This window comes from Octopus sinensis, linkage group LG5, assembly GCF_006345805.1.
Source record: "Octopus sinensis linkage group LG5, ASM634580v1, whole genome shotgun sequence".
Classification (NCBI taxonomy): domain Eukaryota; kingdom Metazoa; phylum Mollusca; class Cephalopoda; order Octopoda; family Octopodidae; genus Octopus; species Octopus sinensis.
In genome coordinates, this window is record NC_043001.1 from 23,299,371 (window position 1) to 23,322,114 (window position 22,744).

General features: G+C 36.9%; 1 protein-coding gene across 2 annotated transcripts in view; it reads right to left on the minus strand.

The window, feature by feature from the left end:
* Positions 1-22,744, minus strand: part of LOC115211746 (nuclear receptor subfamily 2 group E member 1-like) — a 42,728-nt gene that overhangs the window by 55 nt on the left and 19,929 nt on the right. Inside the window, exons 2-7 of one of the 2 annotated variants that reach the window (XM_036503230.1) lie at positions 22,097-22,237; positions 18,431-18,523; positions 16,682-17,008; positions 12,528-12,646; positions 11,532-11,652; positions 1-310 (exon numbers count right to left, since the gene is read on the minus strand). The exon at positions 1-310 is cut by the window's left edge and continues 55 nt beyond it. In XM_036503230.1, coding sequence (XP_036359123.1) covers positions 78-310; positions 11,532-11,652; positions 12,528-12,646; positions 16,682-17,008; positions 18,431-18,523; positions 22,097-22,237 — 1,034 coding nt within the window. In that variant the 3' untranslated portion in view covers positions 1-77. Of the gene's footprint in view, positions 311-11,531; positions 11,653-12,527; positions 12,743-16,681; positions 17,009-18,430; positions 18,524-22,096; positions 22,238-22,744 lie in introns of both variants that reach the window. The other variant, XM_036503229.1, reaches the window with a different exon arrangement.

Consider the following 22,744-nt stretch of genomic DNA (forward strand, 5'->3'; position numbering starts at 1 on the left):
TTGAACAGATAAACGTTGCAGTTTATTTTTAAAACATTCAATAGAATATAAGTGACAACACACATGGAAACTATTCATCAGATATTAATTTTGAAAAGATGTTGGATGTTTACTATTCTTCCTTTGAAAAAGTACAAGTTTACTAATCCACGGGGGAGGTTCAGATCAGCCAGTGCCATTAACATCTTACCAAACCGGGAAGCTGGGTCACGGTCCTTGCATTGGGTACTGATATACTGAGACAAGGAAATGTACAACTGCTCTAAGTAAGCTTCTGCTCGACACTCCTCCAGTAAATTTAATTCTTTCACTGAAAGAACAACGAAACCGTGTGATTACCCCATAAATATTGCATTTGTGTGAAAGTGAGAAAAAATGAAATATTGGGTTGTCCGGAAAGTTCATGCCGATTTATAGTAGCTTACCTTTCGACTTATTTTAGAACATGGTTGAGTCCATAAAATAGGATTTGACTACACCTCTATTTAGAGCACAGTTTAAGCTATCTTTTTGTGGAAGAAGGCTTATGCTCCTATAACCTGTGTTAATTCTGTAACCCTTTAAAATGGAAGATAAGAAAGTTCATTTTCGGTACTTGATGCTTTGGGAACCAGACAAAAATTGCTGCAGCTCGGCTGGGATGTGTTACCCCACCCTCCATATTCACCACGTATTGCTCCTTTGGATTTCCACTTATTCAGGTCTCTGCAGAATAGTCTTAACGGTAAAAATTTCAATTCCTTGGATGACGTAAAAAGATACCGTGATGAATTCTTTGCCATGAAACCACCTCAATTCTGGGAAGAGGGTATTTTCAAGTTAAAGGAAAGATGGAGACGCATTGTGCAACAAAATGGTTTATATTTGGTTGATTAAAAATGTAATGGCAAGTATTTATTGACCTTTTTCTTTCCTTTAAAAATTGGCACGAACTTTCCGGACAACCCAATAGAATGTCCAAGAGAGGGAAAACAAAGCAATAGATTTTCTTACTCATTCTCTTTCACTTGAAATGTTTAGTACAGCACTGTGAGTTTAAACCACATGACGAACATTGCAAAGGTACAAAACCTAATTTAGTTATGTCCTTAGTTCTATGGTGCAAATTTTCTGTTTTAACATGATCTATACTAAAACCTATCAAAATTTCATATTACTTTATGTCCTAAACATAACCTTATGATGAAAGTTATTTTACTAAATTCTTCATTATTTTCAAAATTATTTGAATCAAAGTTAGTATATTTTAATGGAAATATAATAACAAGGCAGTCAAGAAAAAATTATCCATAATAGACACAAAGAAAATTATCTAAATTCTTTGATTAATCTAGGTACAGTTTCATACTTTCTCTTTTACAGCCAAATCTTGTTCACCTTATCAACTTGAAACTTCAATTCATTATATTAACCCTTTCGTTACTGTATTTATTTTGAGATACTCTGTGTTTCTTTCAATTACTTTAAATATAACAAAGAACTTAGTAAAATAACTTAGTTATCATTCAGCTAGTGTTAGGAACATTAATTGTGACTAAGGTTTGGTTGTAGATTTTAATTCCAAACTTATGAAAACAAGACATTTGTACTCAGAGCCAGAGCTGGTTTCAGCTGGGTTGGTAATGAAAGGTTTAAGTTCAGAAAAACCGTCAAACCAAAAGGTCAGACTTTATCTCCAGAAGTGTAGGAGAGAAGAGTTTAAAGCTAAGTGACATTATTAATTAAATAATGGTTTTTAATAGAGGCACAAGGCCAAGTTTTCAGTGGAGAGGTCACGCTCATTATATCATCAGAGGTTGATATTACCAAATTGAAATTCTACATTAACACCTGGAGGGTTGAAATGCAAAGTTCATTTCAGTAGGATTTGAACTCAGAATGCAAAGAGCTGAAAGAAATATGCAAAGTACTTTTCTCAACATTCCAATGATTCTGCCAACCCACCACTCTTTGTACTAATTAAATAACACTAATTGCTTAAACTCTTCAGCAAAATTACCTTTAAGTATAACTCTTTTACTTGTTTCAGTCATATGACTGGCGCCATGCTGGAGCACCGCCTTTAGTCCAGCAAATCAACCCCAGCACTTATTCTTTGTAAGCCTAGTGCTTATTCTATCGGTGTTTTTTGCCGAACTGCTAAGTTACAGGGAATATAAACACACCAGCATCGGTTGTCAAGCAATGTTGGGTGGACAAACAGACAGACAAACATATACACACACACACACATACATATATATATGTACATATTTATGATGGGCTTCTTTCAGTTTCTATCTTCCAAATTCACTCACAAGGCTTTGGTCAGCCTGAGGCTATAGTAGAACACACTTGCCCAAGGTGCCACGCAGTGGGACTGAACCTGGAACCCTGTGGCTGGTAAGCAAGCTTCATACCACACAGCCACTCCTACGCCTATAAGCTATATAAGCTGAAATTCTTAACAAAAGTGAAAATCCTTTCAGCAGGTTCAAATCTTAATTCAGCCCTTCTGTAGGTGGACTAGGGGTATAAGCTGTGTGGAATTTACAAGAATGTTGTGGAAGAGCAATTTTGTATTCCAAGTAGATTGTTGGTGGAAAGATCAAGGAAGGTGATGGTGGTGGTGGTGGGGGAGAATCTAACAGGATTGGAATAATTAATGAATACAAGTTGTAAACGAATATTGTTATTTCTTTGTTTCAATGAAATGTAATAGTTGTAAGTACTGTCAATGCATTTGCACATTGTTTTGCTTTCTATGATATGTCATTTATGTTCTTTTGTTCTTTTACAGATTTCAGTCAGGCTGAGACACCTCATTCAGAGGTTTTTCACCCTTTTGTTACCAAATTTCAGTTGGGATACACTGCCTTGGTTTCGGTTTTGAAAACAATCAGGAATTGGTTAAACTCATAATGTCTCTATTCATTTTCAATAAATTCTAGTAAATTCAAATGTGAATATACTTTTTTACTCTTTTACTCTTTTACTTGTTTCAGTTATTTGACTGTGGCCATGCTGGAGCATCACCTTTAGTCGATCAAATCGACCGCAGGACTTATTTTTTGTTAGCCTAATACTTATTCAATCAGTCTCTTTTGCTGAACCACTAAGTTACATAAACACACCAGCATCGGTTGTCAAGCGATGTTGGGGGGACAAACACAGACACACATACATATATATATATATATACGACGGGCTTCTTTCAGTTTCCGTCTACCAAATCCACTCACAAGGCTTTGGTTGGCCCAAGGCTATAGAAGAAGACACTTGCCCAAGGTGCCATGCAGAGGGACTGAACCCGGAACCATGTGGTTCGTAAGCAAGCTACTTACCACATAGCCACTCCTATGCCTTTTTACTGTTTACTTTTGCTTTTTGTCATTGAAGAACACTTCTTTCCTTTAGATGATGTATACTCATAACACACAATTTATTGTTGTAAGGGGATTGGGGGACATCATGGTGTTTCAACCTTATTGTGTGTCACTTCAGCCAAAGCTGCCTCCAGCTCAAAGAATCTAACAAAAAGTACTGGCTCTTGTTTATAGAAATCAACAAATAAATTATTTGCTGTTTGGCATACAACAGTGAGAATCCAAGCAATAATGAGAGCCCACGGGCATATGGCATAGTGGTTAAGAGTGTGGGCTACTAACCCAAGATTCCGAGTTCGATTCCAAGCAGTGATCTGAACAATAACAATAATAATAATAATAATAACATTGAAAAATACCTTAGGAATGAGAACCCAGGTTCGAAATTTCCCCAAGACACCTGAAGAAGGCTGGAGGGTGTATCAGCCAAAATGTGTTAACAACAAACAAGATGAGAACAAATATCCGTCGAATGTAAATAACGTAAATAATGTAAATAATATTCAAACAATAATGTTGCAATTCATTCTCAATACATTCTGGTACATTTGATTGTGAATATGCTAATTACTTTTTTCTTTTTTTTTTTTTGTTGTCAAAGAACATCTTTCTTCAGATGATGTGTATTCAAAGCAAAAGCCACTCATTGATGTAAGGGATCTTTGAAGCACTGTGGTGTTTTGACCATCAGTTTGCAGACGTCATCATGCATCAGCAAATAATTTGTTGGCTGATTTCCATTAACAAGAATCAGTACTCTAGTTAGATTCATTGATCCAATGGTAGCTTCGAGGAAACACATTACAAAGACGAAGCATTGCAGAATCTCAAAATCCCTTTATATCAATGAATCACATGCATTACAAACACACATTGTCTAAAGCAGTGGTTTTCAACTAGGGTTCCGCCAATACAGTCCAGGGGTTCCGCAAGAAGTTACAAAACTGCTAAAATCGGCAGTAATTTTTAATTCTCCTGTGCAGATATGTATGCATAAGACTATTAAATTATTGCACAGGGGTTCCTCGAGTCAGTGGAATGTTTCCTTGGGGTTCCGCTCCAGCAAAAATGTTGAAAAGCACTGGTCTAAAGACAGACATTTTCCAATAATGAAAAATAACAGTATATTCATGTTTGAATCTGCCAGAATGTACAAAGAATGAATAGATACATTATCGTTCAAGTTCTTGTTCTACTTGAATTATTGGTAAAATAACTTTGTTATCACTTCTCCCCTCTGCTGTACACCATTATAAACATCTCTCTTATGTGCTATGATTCTCAATCCCCTCTCATATCAACCATCCGACCCACTTACTATAGCCCCTTATGCATCTCTGCATTTCCCTCTCCCCTGCTCCTATACCTTGTACATCATTCTACTAATTTCTGCTCAATGCTTCTTACTGAGTCACTTCCTATCTTCCAACTTACCCCTCTACATACTAGTATTTCCCATCATCAGCATTCCCATCCGTGTTCATCACTCACTACATTAACCTCTAACCTCTCTTTCCACCTGTTTATCCCACCCCAACACACTCCTATGAAAGCATCCACACACTCTTTCATTCCCTCCCTTGACCTACTGTCTGTATCCTCTCTTATTCTCACCTTCTTGTTCCTTGAGAGTTTGCTCTTGCACCCCATCACTATCTTCCTGTTATCTCCTTCAGCAATGTATCTTCTCTATAGCAAGACACCTGTGTTTGTCTCTCTATCATATTCTAGCCTTTCAACTCCTGGAATAACGGTACCCATCTCCACCTTCCATTTCCCAAATACTTCCGCTTAGTTGTGGGCGTTTTTTGCCTTTTCTTTTCCTCTATTCTATGTCATGCAAGTTTCATGGCAACTTCACTAGTGCCAGTGACAGTAAGAACCATCCAGTACACACTGTGAAGTGGTTGGTATAAGAAAAGGCATTGAGCCATAGAATCATGCTAAAGATGGCATTGGAGCCTAGCACAGCCCTGCAGCTTGGCAGCTCCATGTCAAACAATCCAACCCACCCAGCATGGAAAGCAGATGTTAAAAGATGATGATAACTTTGTTCTCATTAAGCTGCTGTTTGGAACAAATTAGCAAAACCTTTTGGTTTTAATTTAGATCACTTTAAGAAAGGAACTTTGTATCATAGAATCTAGGGTGGTTTCAGGTGCATTTGTATCATCATCATTTAATGTCCGTTTTCCATGCTAACATGGGTTGAATGGTTTGACTGGAGCTGCCCAGCCAGAGAGCTGCACCAGGCTTAGCATGGTTTCTATAGCTGGATGCCCTTCCTAACACCAACCACTTTACATTGTACTGGGTGTTTTTTTACAAGGCACTAGCACCAGTACTTTATATGTGTCTCTGGCTTAAGATGCTTAAGGGTCAATAAATCGTAGTGGTCCCAGTACTTATTTCTATCTGATATTTATTTTATTGATCTGCGTTTTAGTCTTTTATTATTTTTATGACCTCTGTGTCAATAAAATCAGTTTCCTTCTAAACTACACAGTTTCAAGTTCAATCCCTCTGTATGACACCTTGAACTGTAGGCTGATCAAAGCTTTGTGAGTGGATTTGGTTGATAAAAACTGAAAGAAGCCTGCCATATTAGTGCAAATGTACACACACGTGCATGTGTGTGTGTGTGTGTGTGTGTTGTTTGTTTGTTTACATCTGTGATCTCCTGTACAAAAGTACAATGGGTACAGTTGTTGATCATTTCTCCAGACAATAAATCATCCAGTTATTTCCTATCTTAGCAGCAGGAAAGGTTTTCAACTGTAAAACAATATCTCGATATATTTGTCCCAACTCATGCAATTATGGGGGAAAAGTATATAAAACGAAGAAGAAATATTTTATTGATTTGCTAAATGACTGTATTGACACAACATTAGATTATTTTTCTTTTTTTGTTGTAATTGCTGGTGTTGTTGTCAAACACATAAACACAAACATGAATGCACACATGCACTTGCACTTGCACACACACACACACACACACTTATATTTGAACATATATATATATATATATAAATGGTTGTTTTTATGATATAATAAAAACAATTTTAAATTAAATTGAAAGATTAGTCCAATGATGGCTTTACTGGCTGAAACTTCAAAGCCATTGTCAATACTATTCCTGTTAAAGAATAGTATATATATATATATATATATATATATATATATTATAATAAGATTAGCTCGTATACGAGTGGGTATATATTTGTAAAAAATGAAGTTTGAAAATGCTGCTATATTAGACAAATTTTAATTTTTATATATACATTATTTATTTAACATGTTTCGGTTCTTGAAATGACGAACCTTATCAAAAAAAATTTATATATAAAAAAGATAGTTCATGCTATCAAATATAAAAAATTCATATATAATATTCAATAGAGTCAAACATAAAAAATTCATATATAGTAAAGCGAGTCCATGCTATATGTTTAAAGAGTATGATGTAGTAGTTCATAGTGGTGATATGCATTCAATAGAGTCAAATATAAAAAATTCATGTTCTTGAAAAAGCGAGGAATTCATTTTAGATTTTACCTTGTGTTGTAATGATTTTTGGTTGGTGTCTGGTGAATTTTGTGAATTGTTTGGGTTTATATCAGCTCAGCTTAGCTGTCTCACTTGCATTTTTCACTGACGTCATATAGTTCCCAACCAATCAAAACTCAGTCTCAACGAATATATCCTGTTAGGAAACCAACCTAGCAGAACGACAGTTTGGCCATGGAAGAAATACGTCATCCTTGTTTATGACGGATTGAAATTAGATCTGATCCATGACTGTATCCTGTTAGGTGGCTAGTCCAGCGGAACGAGACGTCATCAATGTTTTGACCAATCATCTCGTTAGGTGGCTAGTCCAGCAGAACGGGACGTCATCAATGTTTTGACCAATCATCCCGTTAGGTAGCTAGTCCAGTAGAACGAGACGTCATCAAAGTTTTGACCAATCAGAATCGGGTCTGACCTATAGCTGTATTAGATCTGACCCATGACTGTATCCTGTTAGGTGGCTAGTCCAGCGGAACGAGACGTCATCAATGTTTTGACCAATCAGAATCGGGTCTGACCCTTAGCTGTATCGTATGTGGAAACCGACCAAGCAGGGTGACAATAGCTTGCCCACTGAGGTAATACGTCATCAGTTTCTTGACGAATCAGGATTAGATCTGCTTGTAGAGATCTTTTTATAAATTTTTTTCCTTTCCCTAAGACATATCTCTGTCAGTGTGAGTGACTGTTTCAGGCAGCGGCCGTGGTAGAATTTCACTTCTCCTTTTCGGAGGACCAATGTTTTGTTTTAATATTCCTGTCCCAGGGTGTTCAAACTTGGTCTAAATTTTTTGATGAAATACAGTTCTTTATTTTGGCGTTGCGTGAAGGTTACGCAGTCACTGAATTTATAAAGCGGGTAAGTTATCAATTTCGGATTTACATTTCTAGCACATCTATCTATGTGTCCGCTGACCGGTATTTTCCGGTATTCAGGGTTTCTAATTTGTGATTTATGCACCGCCATCCTGTTACGTAAGCTATTTTTTGTATGGCCTATATACTGCCTATTGCAGCCTGTGCATGTTAAGACGTAAATTAAGTTTTCTGATGCGCAGGTGAAGTTTGCTCTAATGGTGAACTGATGGCCTTGTTCTAGTATAAATTTTGAACCTTCTATCAAGATGACACAGATTCCGCAGTTGGGCCTTCCACATTTTCTAACTGCTGGTTTTGTGGTTGATGTTGAGTGCAGTTTAGCTTGGGTTAAAATCCTTTTCAAGGATTTTGGTTGCTGTTTACTTTTAATGATGGTGTGTGTTTCGAGGATCCGGTTCATCTTTGGGTCTCCCTTTAGTAGGGCTGTGCTTTGTAGTATGGTGCTGAAGGCCTCATTATTGAGTGGGTTGTGTGTAGAGATGTAGGGAAGGGTTTTTAATTGTTCTTTCTTTTTTGGTTTTGTTTGTCTCGGGTCTTCTATACTTAATTTGAGTGCCCTTTGGATTGCACTGTCTATTAGGGGCTGTGGATAGTTTCTATTTGTGAGTGTGCTTCTAAGTTCCTGGAGACGTGTGTGTCGGGTGTTTGTGTCTGATAGATGATGATGATGATGGCTGCCCCCTCATTATTGAGTATGGCCATTGCACGAAGCTTAACTGTTATTGGTGCTGTGATTGAATGTGACTTTTTAGCCCAGCTAAAGATCTACAAAGTTTTGTACAGAATTGACAACTAAAAACTTTACCGGTAATAGCCGGCTGTAGTTGCAACTGGGCTTCATGTACCTTTGCATGTCGTTTAAGTCCTCCTGCCGAATTACACTCTCTTCCACATTCCCAACAGATATGATTAGTATGGTGTGTTACACCACCACCAGTGGCCAGGTTGTCACTCATCTGTCTCGCTTTATGACTATGAAGATGACTCTTGAATCCAGCTTTACTGAAGCAGGGTCTTGCACAGACACTGCATGTCAGATGGAGTGGTCATCTGGTCAGGATGAAGGATGTATATATATATACATACACATATACACACAAACACACAGAGACAATATGTGTGCATATACACATATATGTATATATACATACACATGCAATCAGCTTTTCCAGAGTTTCAACTGACCAAATTCTATTCAAACATTATTAATTAACCTGAAGCAAAAGAATTTGCACAAGGTTTACTTGCTGGTTTAGTTGCCAACAAGCCAACTATACAACAGGTTGTACTGGATTCCATGTTACCAGTAGCACTCATGAGAGGCCCCACAACTGACTTGACATTCATACACACACACACACACATACATAGATACATATATATGTGTCTGTGTCTGTGTATATGCATGCACACACGCACACGCGTGCATGCATCATACAATATGCTTCTTTTAGTTTCTGACTTGTATCTACATCCACTGTATAGCCATGTTTCCAGGTTTCCTCCATTTATTAACTTGGTTAGTGAAATTATGTTATATATTTCTATATATATATATATATATATATATATATATATATATATATATAGATTATATTGTTATTTTTTGTTTTAATTATAGTATTTATGGGAGGGTTATATAATATGGGATTGAACTTAGAACTACATAGTTGCAAAGTGATTCTCTTAACCACACAGCCACGCCTGTATCTACATCCACTGTAAATGTTTGCAGTGCTTTATACAATTCTCAGTATTTTTGTCATTTGCATCTATGGTTATGTTTATGTTACTGTATGTGTGTGTGTGTGTGTGTGTGTGTGTGTGTGTGATATTTGGTTATGTCTCTGCTGTTGCTGGTAAGGAAGTAGACAGTGGATTTGGTAGGTGCTAATTTACATTTGTTGTTATGGAGCCAGGTTTCCAGGTGACTGGTATAATGCTGGAGTGTCAGAGTTGTTGAGCAGATATATCTGGAGAATGAAGGTGGCGGTGGTAGTGGTGGGAGATTTTGTGTGATGTCATCTGCATATAAATTATGTGTGCTTTGTAGTATTTCTTAAGGAGGTGTTAAGTATTTTGTGTATAAGCAGATCATAAAGATGATGTTGAAAGCTTCACTAATATTGATAGTAGTTTAGACTGATACATTGAAGATATTTTTCCTTGTTGTTGAAACTATCATGATCAGCCTCATTGTTTTAATGTCTATCTTTCAATGTTTGCATGGATCAGATGGAATTTGTTGAGGCAAATTTTGTATCGCTCCATGCCCATCCTGTTGCTAAACTTCACTTGTTTCCAAGCAAAGAAATATTTTCCAGGAAAGACTAGAAATACACTACTTCCATTTGTCTGATAATGACATTTTATTTATAACTAACTTGTCATATAAAAACAAGGAGAGAAAGAGAGAGAGAGACACACACACAAATGATGGCTGTTGATTCATGACCAAGAAAGACCATCACTGACTATTACCCCTGCAGAATGTCAGCAATGCCCATGCATGAGGTTATAGCGTTCTGCGGTCAATTTCACATGGGTTTGTGTCTGTGATTTCCATGCTCCTACTTGACTCAACATCAGAAAATCACTTTGCACAACCCAAAATTTTAGGCCCAATAAGGCTTGCACAACACCTTACACACTGTCTCCACTCTATGGACATGATCTGGAGAGAAATCAAGGTAAGATATCCAGTGCCAATATGGGTTGCAGGCTCAGAGTGTGGGAGTGCCCTTATCTAAAGTACAAGATCCCTAAAATGTTCAATGCTATTCCTTGCATATCTGGTTTTATATCAGAGTGACCTCCTAGAAACATGCTTTAATAAAAAAACTGAAAGATACTCACTCTCTGTGGTCTTCCAGCATACTAGACACCAATCTAGAAATTCTGGGTGACTGTGCTAGACAGTGGTTGAACCTACACTAGGTTCATCTGTCCTTTTGACAGGTTTTGTTTTTAGTCCTTCTAGCAACCCTCCTCACCATGCAAGCCGAGTGAAGATGCTGGTTTAGTTGCCAACAAGTCAACTATACAACAGGTTGTACTGGATTCCATGTTACCAGTAGCACTCACGAGAGGCCCCACAACTGACCTGACATTCATACACACACACATACATAGATACATATATATGTGTCTGTGTATATGCATGCACACACACACACACACACACACACGTGCACGCATCATACAACATGCTTCTTTTAGTTTCCGACTTGTAAATCCATCCACAATGCTTTAGTCGGTATGAACTATAGTAGAAGACACTTGTCCAATGTGCCATTCAGTGGGCTGGAACCCAAAACCATATGATTGGAAAGCATGTTTCTTAACCACAGAGCCACACCTGCACCATCTATTCTATTTCATAATGGGGGCTTTGTGTTGTAATATGAAATCATTTAGTAATTTGGGGAGAAGAAACTATTGGTTAGGTGTATCAAGAATGAAGGTGAAAGATTTGTGTGATGCTACTTCACTTGGATTCTTGGATTTTTGCTGGGCTGACTTTTACCTAGATTCTAGATTTTGAGAAAATAGCAGTGTTAGAGGCTAGATCTGGATAAAGATCACAACACCATTCCAGCAACTCCAGACGGAGTTGAGCCCAAGGCAAGACAAAGACATGTAAAACTTTATAATAGTAATTGTACGACAGTGCTTCTTATTGGAATAAACATTTTAAATGAAAATATTACTTACTTCGCCGAAGAAGAAGAATAGTTTCCAGAGATGTCACTTCTATAAAGTCAACACTTAGAAGCTGACCTGATGTGAGAAAATTTTGAAGTCTTTCAATATCCTCTTTGTCAAACATCTGAAACTTAAAACATACAATAACTGCTATACTCATGCTGTCCATTACATAAAATACAATTTTTATAAAAATATTACTTAAAACCTAATATAATAATGGTTTCAAATTTTGGCTCAAGGCCAGAAATATCAGGGTAGAGAGAGTCTATTTGATTACATCAACCCCAGTGCTTAAAAAACAAATATAATTTCTGTTACGTTGAAGATCCAAACAAGGAAAATGTAAATGGTGATAAGCTGATAATTATCACCATTTACATTGCTAAAATATTGATTTGTTGTTCAGTTATAGCTAGCTTTACTATTTGGTTGGGTATCAAACCATTTTGAAGACATCAATCACCAACAGCAATGAATATACTATCAATGGCGCCTACTTAAATAGGCCACTGCGGGGTGAGTGTCTTGGCCACAAGCGTAGTCTGTACACCATCATCAGTACACAACACAATGCTTGTCAGGATATGAACTTTTCCTCTGTCTCAACTGTTATTATAATGGCATTCTGAAAGGAAGAAGAGTAGTGTCCCTAATCTGTGCAGGCCCTTCCAAGAGTGGTGAGATTAATGCTGTTGATGGTTATCTTGAACATCTGTAGGGAAAACAGAGATGGTGGAACTCCCAGAAAGTTACAGTTCTGAATAAGAAGAATTGATGAAGAACCAATCCTTACTAGTACAGGGTCTGAAAGGTGAGATACAGTAAGGGCAATAAAGGGGAAAACAAGTGGACCTAAGTAAAGAGGGCATACAGAGAGCTAGTTTGAAGGAGCATGAATCAGTGTAGTAATGATTAAAGAAACAGTGCAACACCCAAACCACATCTTCATGTGTGTGTTTGTGAATTATTGAAAGAAATAATGACAAAAACTTGTAAACTTACATTTTCTCTTTGATTATTCTCAATGTATATATCTAATTTATTAGAATCTGTTTGCCACTGTGTTAAACTTAGTAAGAATAGACAACTCCAGCTGTGTTCCAATAGCATCATTTGATTGACTGGTTTTAACAAAAAGAGAATTTGGTTTGATAAAACTCGATGCAATGTCAGTGAGAGTACATTAGTACTGAGTTCAAACAAAGAATCCCACAAGTCTAGAAGATAAGAAAAAGATAAAGAAAATCATTGTCTTTCTTCTTTGTTTTGTTACAGATTCTTAAAGGAAAGAAATGGTAATTTCAATCAACAAGGTTTTATACGATGATGATTTTTCACATCAGTACAAATTATAGATTTGTTGAGGAAGGAAAAAAAAAGACTTTTGCTTATTTTATTGAACCAAGAGAAAGGGAAAGCAAAGTTGAACTTTGTAAAATTTGAAGATGAAGTACCATAAGGAATTTGTTTTGTATTGTACCTTTTTCTGCCAACCTACCATACTCAACATTAATTGTTTCAAATTTTAGCACAAGGCCAGCAATTTTTTTTTGACGAGGGAGATTATTTGATTATTTGACTGGTACTTTATTTGACCTCAGCAGGATTTGAGTACAGAACGTAAAGAGTTGTAAGAACTACCACTAAGCATTTTATTCAATGCTCTAATGATTCTGCCAGCTCATCAAACACTGACAAGGCCACAAGTTTAGGGAATTCTTTTATTCTTTTACTTGTTTCTGTCATTTGACAGTTGAAATGCTGGAGCACCACCTCAAAGGATTTCAGTCAAAGGAATCGACCCCAGGAAATATTCTTTGTAAGCTTAGTACTTATTCTATCGGTCTCTTTTGCCAAACCACTAAGTTATGGGGACATAAACATACCAATATCGGTTGTCAAACAATGGTGGCGGGAGAACAAACACAGACACACAGACACACACACATATATATATATATATACTCTCTTTTTTACTCTTTTACTTGTTTCAGTTATTTGACTGCAGCCATGCTGGAGCACCGCCTTTAGTCAAGCAAATCGACCCCAGGACTTATTCTTTGTAAGCCTAGTACTTATTCTATCGGTCTCTTTTACCGAACTGCTAAGTTACGGGGACATAAACACACCAGCATCAGTTGTCAAGCTATGTTGGGGGGGGGGCAAACACAGACATGCAAACATATACACACACACACATATATACATATATATGACAGGCTTCTTTCAGTTTCTGTCTACCAAATCCACTCACAAGGCTTTGGTCGGCCTGAGATTATAGTAGAAGACACTTGCCCAAGGTGCCACACAGTGGGACTGAACCCGGAACCATGTGGTTCATAAGGAAGCTACTTACCACACAGCCATTCCTAGGTTTTGGTTGGCCCAAAGCTATAGAAGAAGATACTTGCCCAAAGTGCCATGCAACTGAGACTGAACCCAGAACTATGTGGTCATGAAAACAAACTTCTTACCACACAGCTATCGCTTCACCTACATACATTATTGAAAATCAAAATCTTTTGCCAAACATCCCTACGACCTAGTCACCAATACCCTACTTTACTGCATCTATTAGAAATCAATTGTTGGCCAGCTTTTAGAAATTGTATGGATGTGTATTTCTTTTCTTCCATTTTTCTTATAAACACTAATTCTTTCTGATTTTGTTTGCACACTTTCTTTCATCCTCAACCTCTCTTCCACAATTATTATTCATTAGTAATGGTCAACTTTGATCATGCAGACAACTTTACTCAAAGTTATTGTTCTGACCAGCTATAGTATTGATATGGTATTGATTACAATATTTTACTTCTACTAAATCTGATACATCTAAAACTATATCACTAACTTTCTGGCTTTAGCTTTCATAACTGATATACACAATATAGAGTTAAAGTAAATCATATAAAAGAAAATGGATGTGGCTGTTTGGTAAGAAGTTTGCTTCACAACCACATAGTTCAGGGTTCAATCCCACTGCATGGCACCTTGGGAAAGTGTCTTCTACTAAAGCCTTAGGCTAACCAAAAAATAGCCCTACTAGGAACAGCCCACATCCTATACAAGACACTATCAATTCAATAATACAACTCAAACAAATGCAAGACGCTCTATATAGCAAATATCCAATGAAATAAACAACCACCAACAAAAGACAAATGCAATTCATGTTGCACACACAACACATAATACAGGCACTAATACAACAAAAGACTGCAACCAGACTATATATCAAAACAAACTGACACAATACAATACTGGGAAGAGATTACTGTCCCCTAACAACAAAAAAGCACACACTCCAGCAACACAGAAGTGGAGCAGGTGATGCAGTAGAAATTTGCCTGAAACTACCAAATGTTTAATAATAATAATAATAATAACAATAATCCTTTCTACTATAGGTACAAGGCCTGAAATTTGAGTGAGGGGGATAGTCGACTACATCGCTCCCAGTATGCAAATGGTACTTAATTTATTGACTCTGAAGGAATGACAGGCAAAGTTGATCTTGGTGGGATTTGAACTCAGAATGTAAAGACAGATGAAATGCTGTCAAGTGCTAACGATTCTGGCAGCTCACCACCTTCATAATAATAATAATAATAATAATAATAATAATAATAATAATAATCATAATATAATTATAATTATAATGTTTTGAATTTTTGGCATAAGACCAGTAAGTTTAATGGGAGGGAATTAGACAACAACAACAACAATAATAATTCTTTCTACTATAGGTTCATGGCCTCAATTTTGTGAGTGGGGTGCTAGTTGATTAAATTCACTCCGGTGCTCTACTCTGAGAGGATGGAAGCAAATTTGAGCATAGTGGCATTCAAACTCAGAATGTAAAAACAGATGAAATGCCACTAAGCATTTTTTCTGGTGTGTTCATGTTTCTGCCAGATCGCTGCCTAGCTTATAATAACAACCACATTATATCAACCCCAGTGCTCAACGGGTACTTATTTTATTGATCTCAAGAGGATGAAAAGCAAAAATGACCTTGGCAGAATTTGAACTCAGAATGTAAAGATGGGCAAAAATGCTTAGGAGCATTTTTGTCCAGTATGCTAACAATTCTGCCAGCTCACTGCCTTAACAACAACAACATTCGTCGAACGTTCCAGCCAAGGCCAATTCAAAACCCCCGTCTGAAGGAAGTCTTCATGAAGAAGCTGGATGAAAGAACCAAAGCAGCCCCGCGAAGGCAGATTTCACAGACATGATACACTTCTGTAGTGGTCATCATCCGGCACTCAGGCAGTGGCAAAAGATGGCAGGACGCAGCAACACAGATCAATGCAGACTCTGTAATGAGGAAGTGGAATCTGCAGAGCATCTGTGGCTGAGATGTCCGGTCCTGATGGTGGAACGCTATATCCGCCAAATAGGGGCTACAATGGATGAGATGATTCGTCTCCCTTCCACGGCTCTAGCGCTTCTGAGAGCTATCCTCAGCGTGGAATAAGCTGCTGGACGAGATAGTGAAGATGCCAACGACTGCTCGGTTCAAAGTCTCCCTTGACCACAAATGGCCTGAACTCTTTGCATGAACACCACCCTGTACATAACTCCATGTCCCCCTACATGGCCTTGCTTTTTGCTTTTTGAGCCAAAAAATTAACTTAACTTAACTTAACCTAACCTGAGGTGACCAAAAAAAAAACAAGAACAACAATAATAAAGCAACAAAAGTGAACATAACATGAATTTAACCATGTTAGCCAGGAAAAAAAAAAACTGAAGAACTAGACAGTGTAGTGTAGTTTAAGTGGTTGATATGATTCTATCATAAAGCAATTGTTTTATTCTCAACATTCAATCTCATACAAAATCACTCGCCAAACAAGTACAAGCCGGAAATATTATTTTTTAAACACTGACACCAAGCAACAATACAACTACAGCAGCAATAATGATTTGTAACTGATATTGGCCTATACACTTTTGAGGAAGAATGTTATTGATTTAATCAACCCTACTGTTTGACGGCTACATTTTTTTTCTGGCTTCAGAAGGATAAAAAAAACTTATTTTGAAAACAAAACTTAAAGGAACATAAAGCGCAATGTTCTATCAATTCTGCCATTAACCATTACCCATTAAAAAAAAAAAGAAAAAAAGGGAGCAATTATTTTTACCATTTTTTCCTGAAATTTGAACTGGCACCACAGCTTGTTGAAAAGGAAAATTTAAACTCTGGTTGAAAAAGGAACACGAGAAATGTTGTAATGGTTGAGATCTTGGAGCAACTGGTCGGAAAGCACTAATGTACTGGAATGAATCCTTGTATTCCTTTGGTGAGGATGCTGTTACTTCTTTGTTCTTGTGGAAGAAAGAAATGGCAGCTTCTTGTTGAGTATTTCTTTTACTGCTACTAAAAGTTTTGCATGATTCACTGGTTTGGTTCATTTCAGTAGATTTGGCACAAGTTTTATTCTTTCGCGGCCCTCTTTCTTCTTGAACAGCTACAATAATAAATTTTACATACATCCATTAATAATTTCTTGTTTGTAGAAATGCATTAAGAAAAAAAAAAGATTTATATTAAAACAGAGAATTACTTTCTTTGTTTTAAAACAAAAACAATACTGTTGTATTTAGGAATGGTCATTTTGCCAGTTTAGCCAATAAAAACACAGGCACTATATATTTGGTGTTAATTTGCTTCATTAATCTTAATCATATTTCGGCCAGAGTTCTTTCGTCACACTTCTGTGACCTCATCAGTGGTCCTTTGCTTTCTTCTTTCTTATTTGTGTGTCTCTCCTTACTAACGGTCAGCCATTTTGTATTTTGTACTTCTATTGTATGTGTCTTCATTTGCGCATGCATATACCTCTATGTGTATCTATGTTTAGTTAGTGTGTGTTGAAACATATTCTGTTGTGTCTGGGGAGAGTCATTTTCTTTTTGTGCCTTATAATTTAACACACTCACCGGTAAAATTTCCACTTATTTCTTATTGAAGACTATTGAAAAGGTTGCAAAACGCAATGAAAATTTTAGGAAAATAAAAATAAGAAATAAGTGGAAATTTTACCTGTGAGTGTGTTAAATTATAAGGCACAGAAAGAAAATTACTCTCCCCAGACACAACAGAATATGCTTCAACACACGAACTCACATAAAGAATCTTGCAAACCAAATGCAAAAAAACAAAAACAATACTTATTTCAAATTTATCTATCAACAAAGTTTACTTTGCAACCTCATGGTTTCAGGTTCAGCCCTACTATATGGTACCTTGGTTGAGTGTCTTCTATTATAGCCCCAGGCTAAACAATGTCTTATGAGTGAATCTGGAAGATGGATGCGTAGAAGCCTGTCATATATATGCATGTATGTATGTCTCAGTGTTTATATTTATCTTTTCCCATAACTTAGCAGATTTGTAAAAAGAGACCAATAGAAAAGAACCAGAGTTAAATAAGAACTGGGTTCAATTTATTTTACTGAATCTGTCAAGGCAGTGCTCTAGCATGGCCACAGTCCAACGAGCAAAGCAAAAGAAGATGACAAATAAAAGTAAGTTTTACCAATACTTAATAAAATGGAAAGCTGGCAGAATTGTTTGCATATGAAGCAAAATGCTTAGTGGTATTTCATCTGTCTTTACAATCTAAGTTCAAATTCTGCCAAGGTTGACTTAGCCATTCATCTTTTTGGTGTCAATGAAATAAGTACCAGTTGAGCACTGGGGTTGATGTAATTGACTTAGCCTTTCCCCAAAATTTGCTGGCCTTGTGCCAATGTTTGAAACTAATATTTATTGTTCATTTACCCATTACTCTTTTAGCAAAAATAAATAATTAAATAAATAAATGAAAACATGTAGATAACTACTATGAAGCAATATCAAAAATGTATTATAAAAATTAAATAATCACCATCTTTATTCATTTTAGCTTTGAAACATTTCTGAAGACGGCAATATGGACACCAGTTCCGTCTAGTTTTGTCAACTTGGCATTTACCTTTTGCTAGTTGAGAGAAAAAGGGAAGAAAGAGATTATGTTTTGAGTATACATCTACTTAAATGACTTCATGAAATTTGCAAGAATTATAAATGTATGTACTACTAACCCTTTCGTTACAGTATTTATTTTGAAATGCTCTGTGTTTCTTTCAATTACTTTAAATATAACAAAGAATTTAGTAAAATAACTTAGTTATCATTCAGCTAGTGTTAGGAACATAAATTGTGACTACGGTTTGGTGGAAGATTTTAATTCCAAACTTATGAAAACAAGACATTTGTACTCAGATCCTGAGCCGGTTTCAGCTGGGTTGGTAACAAAAGGGTTAATTCCATTTCAAAACTATAAGCTTGCTTTCAAACTTTTCAGAAGCAAACATTTGATATAGTAATATAGATGGATGTTGTATAACACTTTTAATTAACAATTTCATTAAGTATAAAAGTCTTGAATCATCATCATCATCATCATCATCATTGTTTAATGTCCTTTTTCCATGCTAGCATGGGTTGGACGGTTCGACCAGGATCTGGGAAGCCAGAATGCTGCACCAGGCTCCAGTCTGATATGGCAGTGTTCCTACAGCTGGATGCCCTTCCTAACACCAACCACTCCGTGAGTGTAGTGGGTGCTTTTTACGTTCCACCTGCACAGGCGCTAGGTGAGGCTGGCAATGGCCATGATCGGTTGGTGCTTTTTACATGCCATCAGAACAGGGATCTCAACTACAATTTCCATTGATGTACTTGACTCTATAGGTCTCCTCAAGCACAGGGTCAAAACGGTGTTTCTTTACTTACCACCTGCACAGGAGTCAGTCCAGCGGAACTGGCCACTACTAGGTGCTCGTGATAGGATTGGTTGGAAAGAAAAACCCGCAACAAGACAGGAAACCACTACAAGGCATGCAAAAGTGTGACATTTTATCTGCTTTACTCTCTTATTAATGCATCCTCTGTTATTCACATAAAACAATAATATATGATAGGTGCAAGTGTGGCTGAGATAGACACAGGATTGGATGCGTGATTAAGAAGCATGTTTCTGAACCACATGGTTCTGGTTTCAGTCCCTTTGTATGCCACCTAGGGCAAATGTCTTCTACTATAGCTCTAGGCTGATCAAAGCATTGTGAGTAGATTTGGTAGACAGAAATGTGTGTGTGTGTGTGTGTATATGTATGTACTTTTTTTTATGTGGGACCAGTATGAGTGTGCTGGTGCCACATAATAAGCACTCATGCTAGTTCCACAAAGAGGTGCTTGTGCCATGTTAAAATCCCCCAGCACACACTGTAAAGTGGTTGGTGTTAGGAAGGACATTCAGCTGTTAAAACCGAGCCAAATCAAACTGGAAACTGGTGCAGCTTGCCAGCTCTGGTCAAACCATCTAACCCATGCCAACATAGAAAATGAATGTTAAAGGATGATGATGATGTATGTATGTATATATGTAGGAATGAATGTATGTATGTATGTATGTATGTATGTATGTATGTATGTATGTATGTATGTATGCATGCATGTATGTATGTATGTATGTATGTGTGTGTGTGTGTATGTATGTATGTATGTATGTGTGTGTGTGTGTGTGTGTGTGTGTGTATCACACAATGGTTATAAATGAGCATCATCATCATATAAGCAAGGTTGTTCATTTCTATTCTTCTATGAAAAACATGTTTAGCTTCAGGAAAATATTACTATACTTGGAAACAGGTGAGGGTTGGCAACAGGAAGGGCATCCAGCTGTAGAAAATCTGCCTCGACAACTTCCACCTGACCCATACAAGCATGGAAAAATGAATATTGAAATGATGATGATGACGAAAATCAAACAATGGTTCGAATGTCATTCTGACTGATTGTTATTTTATCACTTTAAAGTGATGGTGTGCATATTATGTATCCAGCTACTGGTACTGTATTGTATCGGTAACCTTAGTCCAATTGTATTTTATCTGCAGGCTTGGTCTCTTAGGCAACCAAGCCCACCCAACCGTAAATAGTTATCACATTATTGTAAACAACTTGTTGTCGTAAGCAGTGACAAAGTGACAGCAGTGTAAATTTTATGAGTGTTTTGTTAGTCTTTCTGTGACTGGTGAGACTGACATGATTGATGTTTCAGTTTCAACATCAATTAGAAAACCAGATCGATGTCTGCATGAAAAAAATGTAGACAGAGAAAGAATTGCAAATAGTTTTGAGATAAGAAATATGAAGTAAAGTTTTTAATGCAGGATCTAGAAGGTAACACACATGTGTGTAAATGCACACACACACACACGTGTGTGTATCTCTCTTTTACTTTACTTGTTTCAGTCATTTGACTGCGGCCATGTTGGAGCACCGCCTTTAATCGAGCAACTCGACCCCGGGACTTATTCTTTTGTAAGCCCAGTACTTATTCTATCGGTTCCTTTTGCCGAACCGCTAAGTAACGGGGACATAAACACACCAGCATCGGTTGTCAAGCAATGCTAGGGGGACAAACACAGACACACAAACACACACACACACGTGTCTGTCTTTTTGTTTGTCTCCCATCACCACTGCCACCACTCGACAAATAATATTGGGTTGTTTATGTCCCCGTAACTTAGCCTTGTGACAAGAGAGACCAATAGAAAAAGTACTAGACTACTAGACTTTAAAAAAACATAAGTACTAGAATTGATTTGTTGAACTAAACCCTTCAAAGTGGTGTCCCAGTATGGTCACAGTCCAATGACTGAAACAAGTAAAAGATAGAAGATAGTTAATTAAGCTGAAGAATACAGTTCAAACCTAAATGGTCATCTAAAAGCAATTGCTATTTATGCACCTTGAAACTTCAATTTTCTTATAACTGTCTCATATGGCACTTAGTAAGTATTGACCAGAGTTTCTAACATTTTTGTAAGGGTTTTAATATTATATGTCCAGTCAAAAAAAAAAAAATTGTAAGGAACTACCCCTTGTTTCCTGTTTTAAAGTGGTCTAAATTAAAATCTATCAAAATTTTGTTAATACTCCTAGGCATAGGAGTGGCTGTGTGGTAAGTAGCTTGCTCATGAACCACATGGTTCCAGGTTCAGTCTCACTGCGTGGCACCTTGGCCAAGTGTCTTCTACTATAGCCTTGGGCCGACCAAAGCCCTGAGTGGATTTGGTAGACGGAAACTGAAAGAAGCCCATCGTATATATGTATATATATATGTGCGTGTGTGTATATATTTGTGTGTCTGTGATTGTTCCCCCCACATCGCTTGACAACCGATGCTGGTATGTTTACATCCCCGTAACTTAGCGGTTCAGCAAAAGAGACTGATAGAATAAGTACTAGGCTTACAAAGAATAAGTCCTAGGGTTGATTTGCTCGACTAAAGGCGGTGATCCAGCATGGCCACAGTCAAATGACTGAAACAAGTAAAAGAGTAAAAGAGTATGTGTCTTAAACACCAGCTTAATAACAGCAATCATTTTACTAATTTCTCCAGTATTTTAAAAAATTAATTGAAACAAAGATAATGTTTTTCAACAGAAATATGGTAACAAAAGGGGTTAATCATTATTCAAAATGCTGCCCAATTTACCAATGCAATAATAGACCATCTTTCGGCGAATGCTCCGTTTAAAAAAGCAGCTACAGCCATCGCAACAATAAACTCCATAATGTTTCCCGTAGCTTTTGTCTCCACATACTTTACATGACACTGGAACCGGAAGTGTTCTTCCTGTGAAAAGAAAGTGTACGCACATAAGAGCAGCTTTGAATAATTTTCTATTCATTATCAACAATTAAAAAACTGTAACAACTCTTATTGTTATTTCTACTTAACAAGGCGCCATACAATATGGTTAACTTAAAAGGGAACAAAGAAAAAATTCTATGCTATGAATTGTGTTTAAAATATTGAGCAACTTATGAAGCATTTAGGCGTATGTAAGAAGTGTGTGGTAAGGAGTTTGCTTCCTAACCGCATGATTCTGGGTTCAGTCCCACTGCGTGTCACCTTGGGCATCTATCTTTTACTATAGCCCCAGTGTGACCAAAGTCTTGTGAGAGACTTGGTAGATGGAAACTGAAAGAAGCTTGTCATGTATATCTTTTATCTTTTACTTGTTTCAATCATTAGACTGTGGCCATGCTGAGGCACTGCCTTGAATTTTTAGCCAAATGAATGTACTAACCCCAGTACTTGTATTTTAAACTTTGTACTTATTCTGTCAGTCTCTCTTTG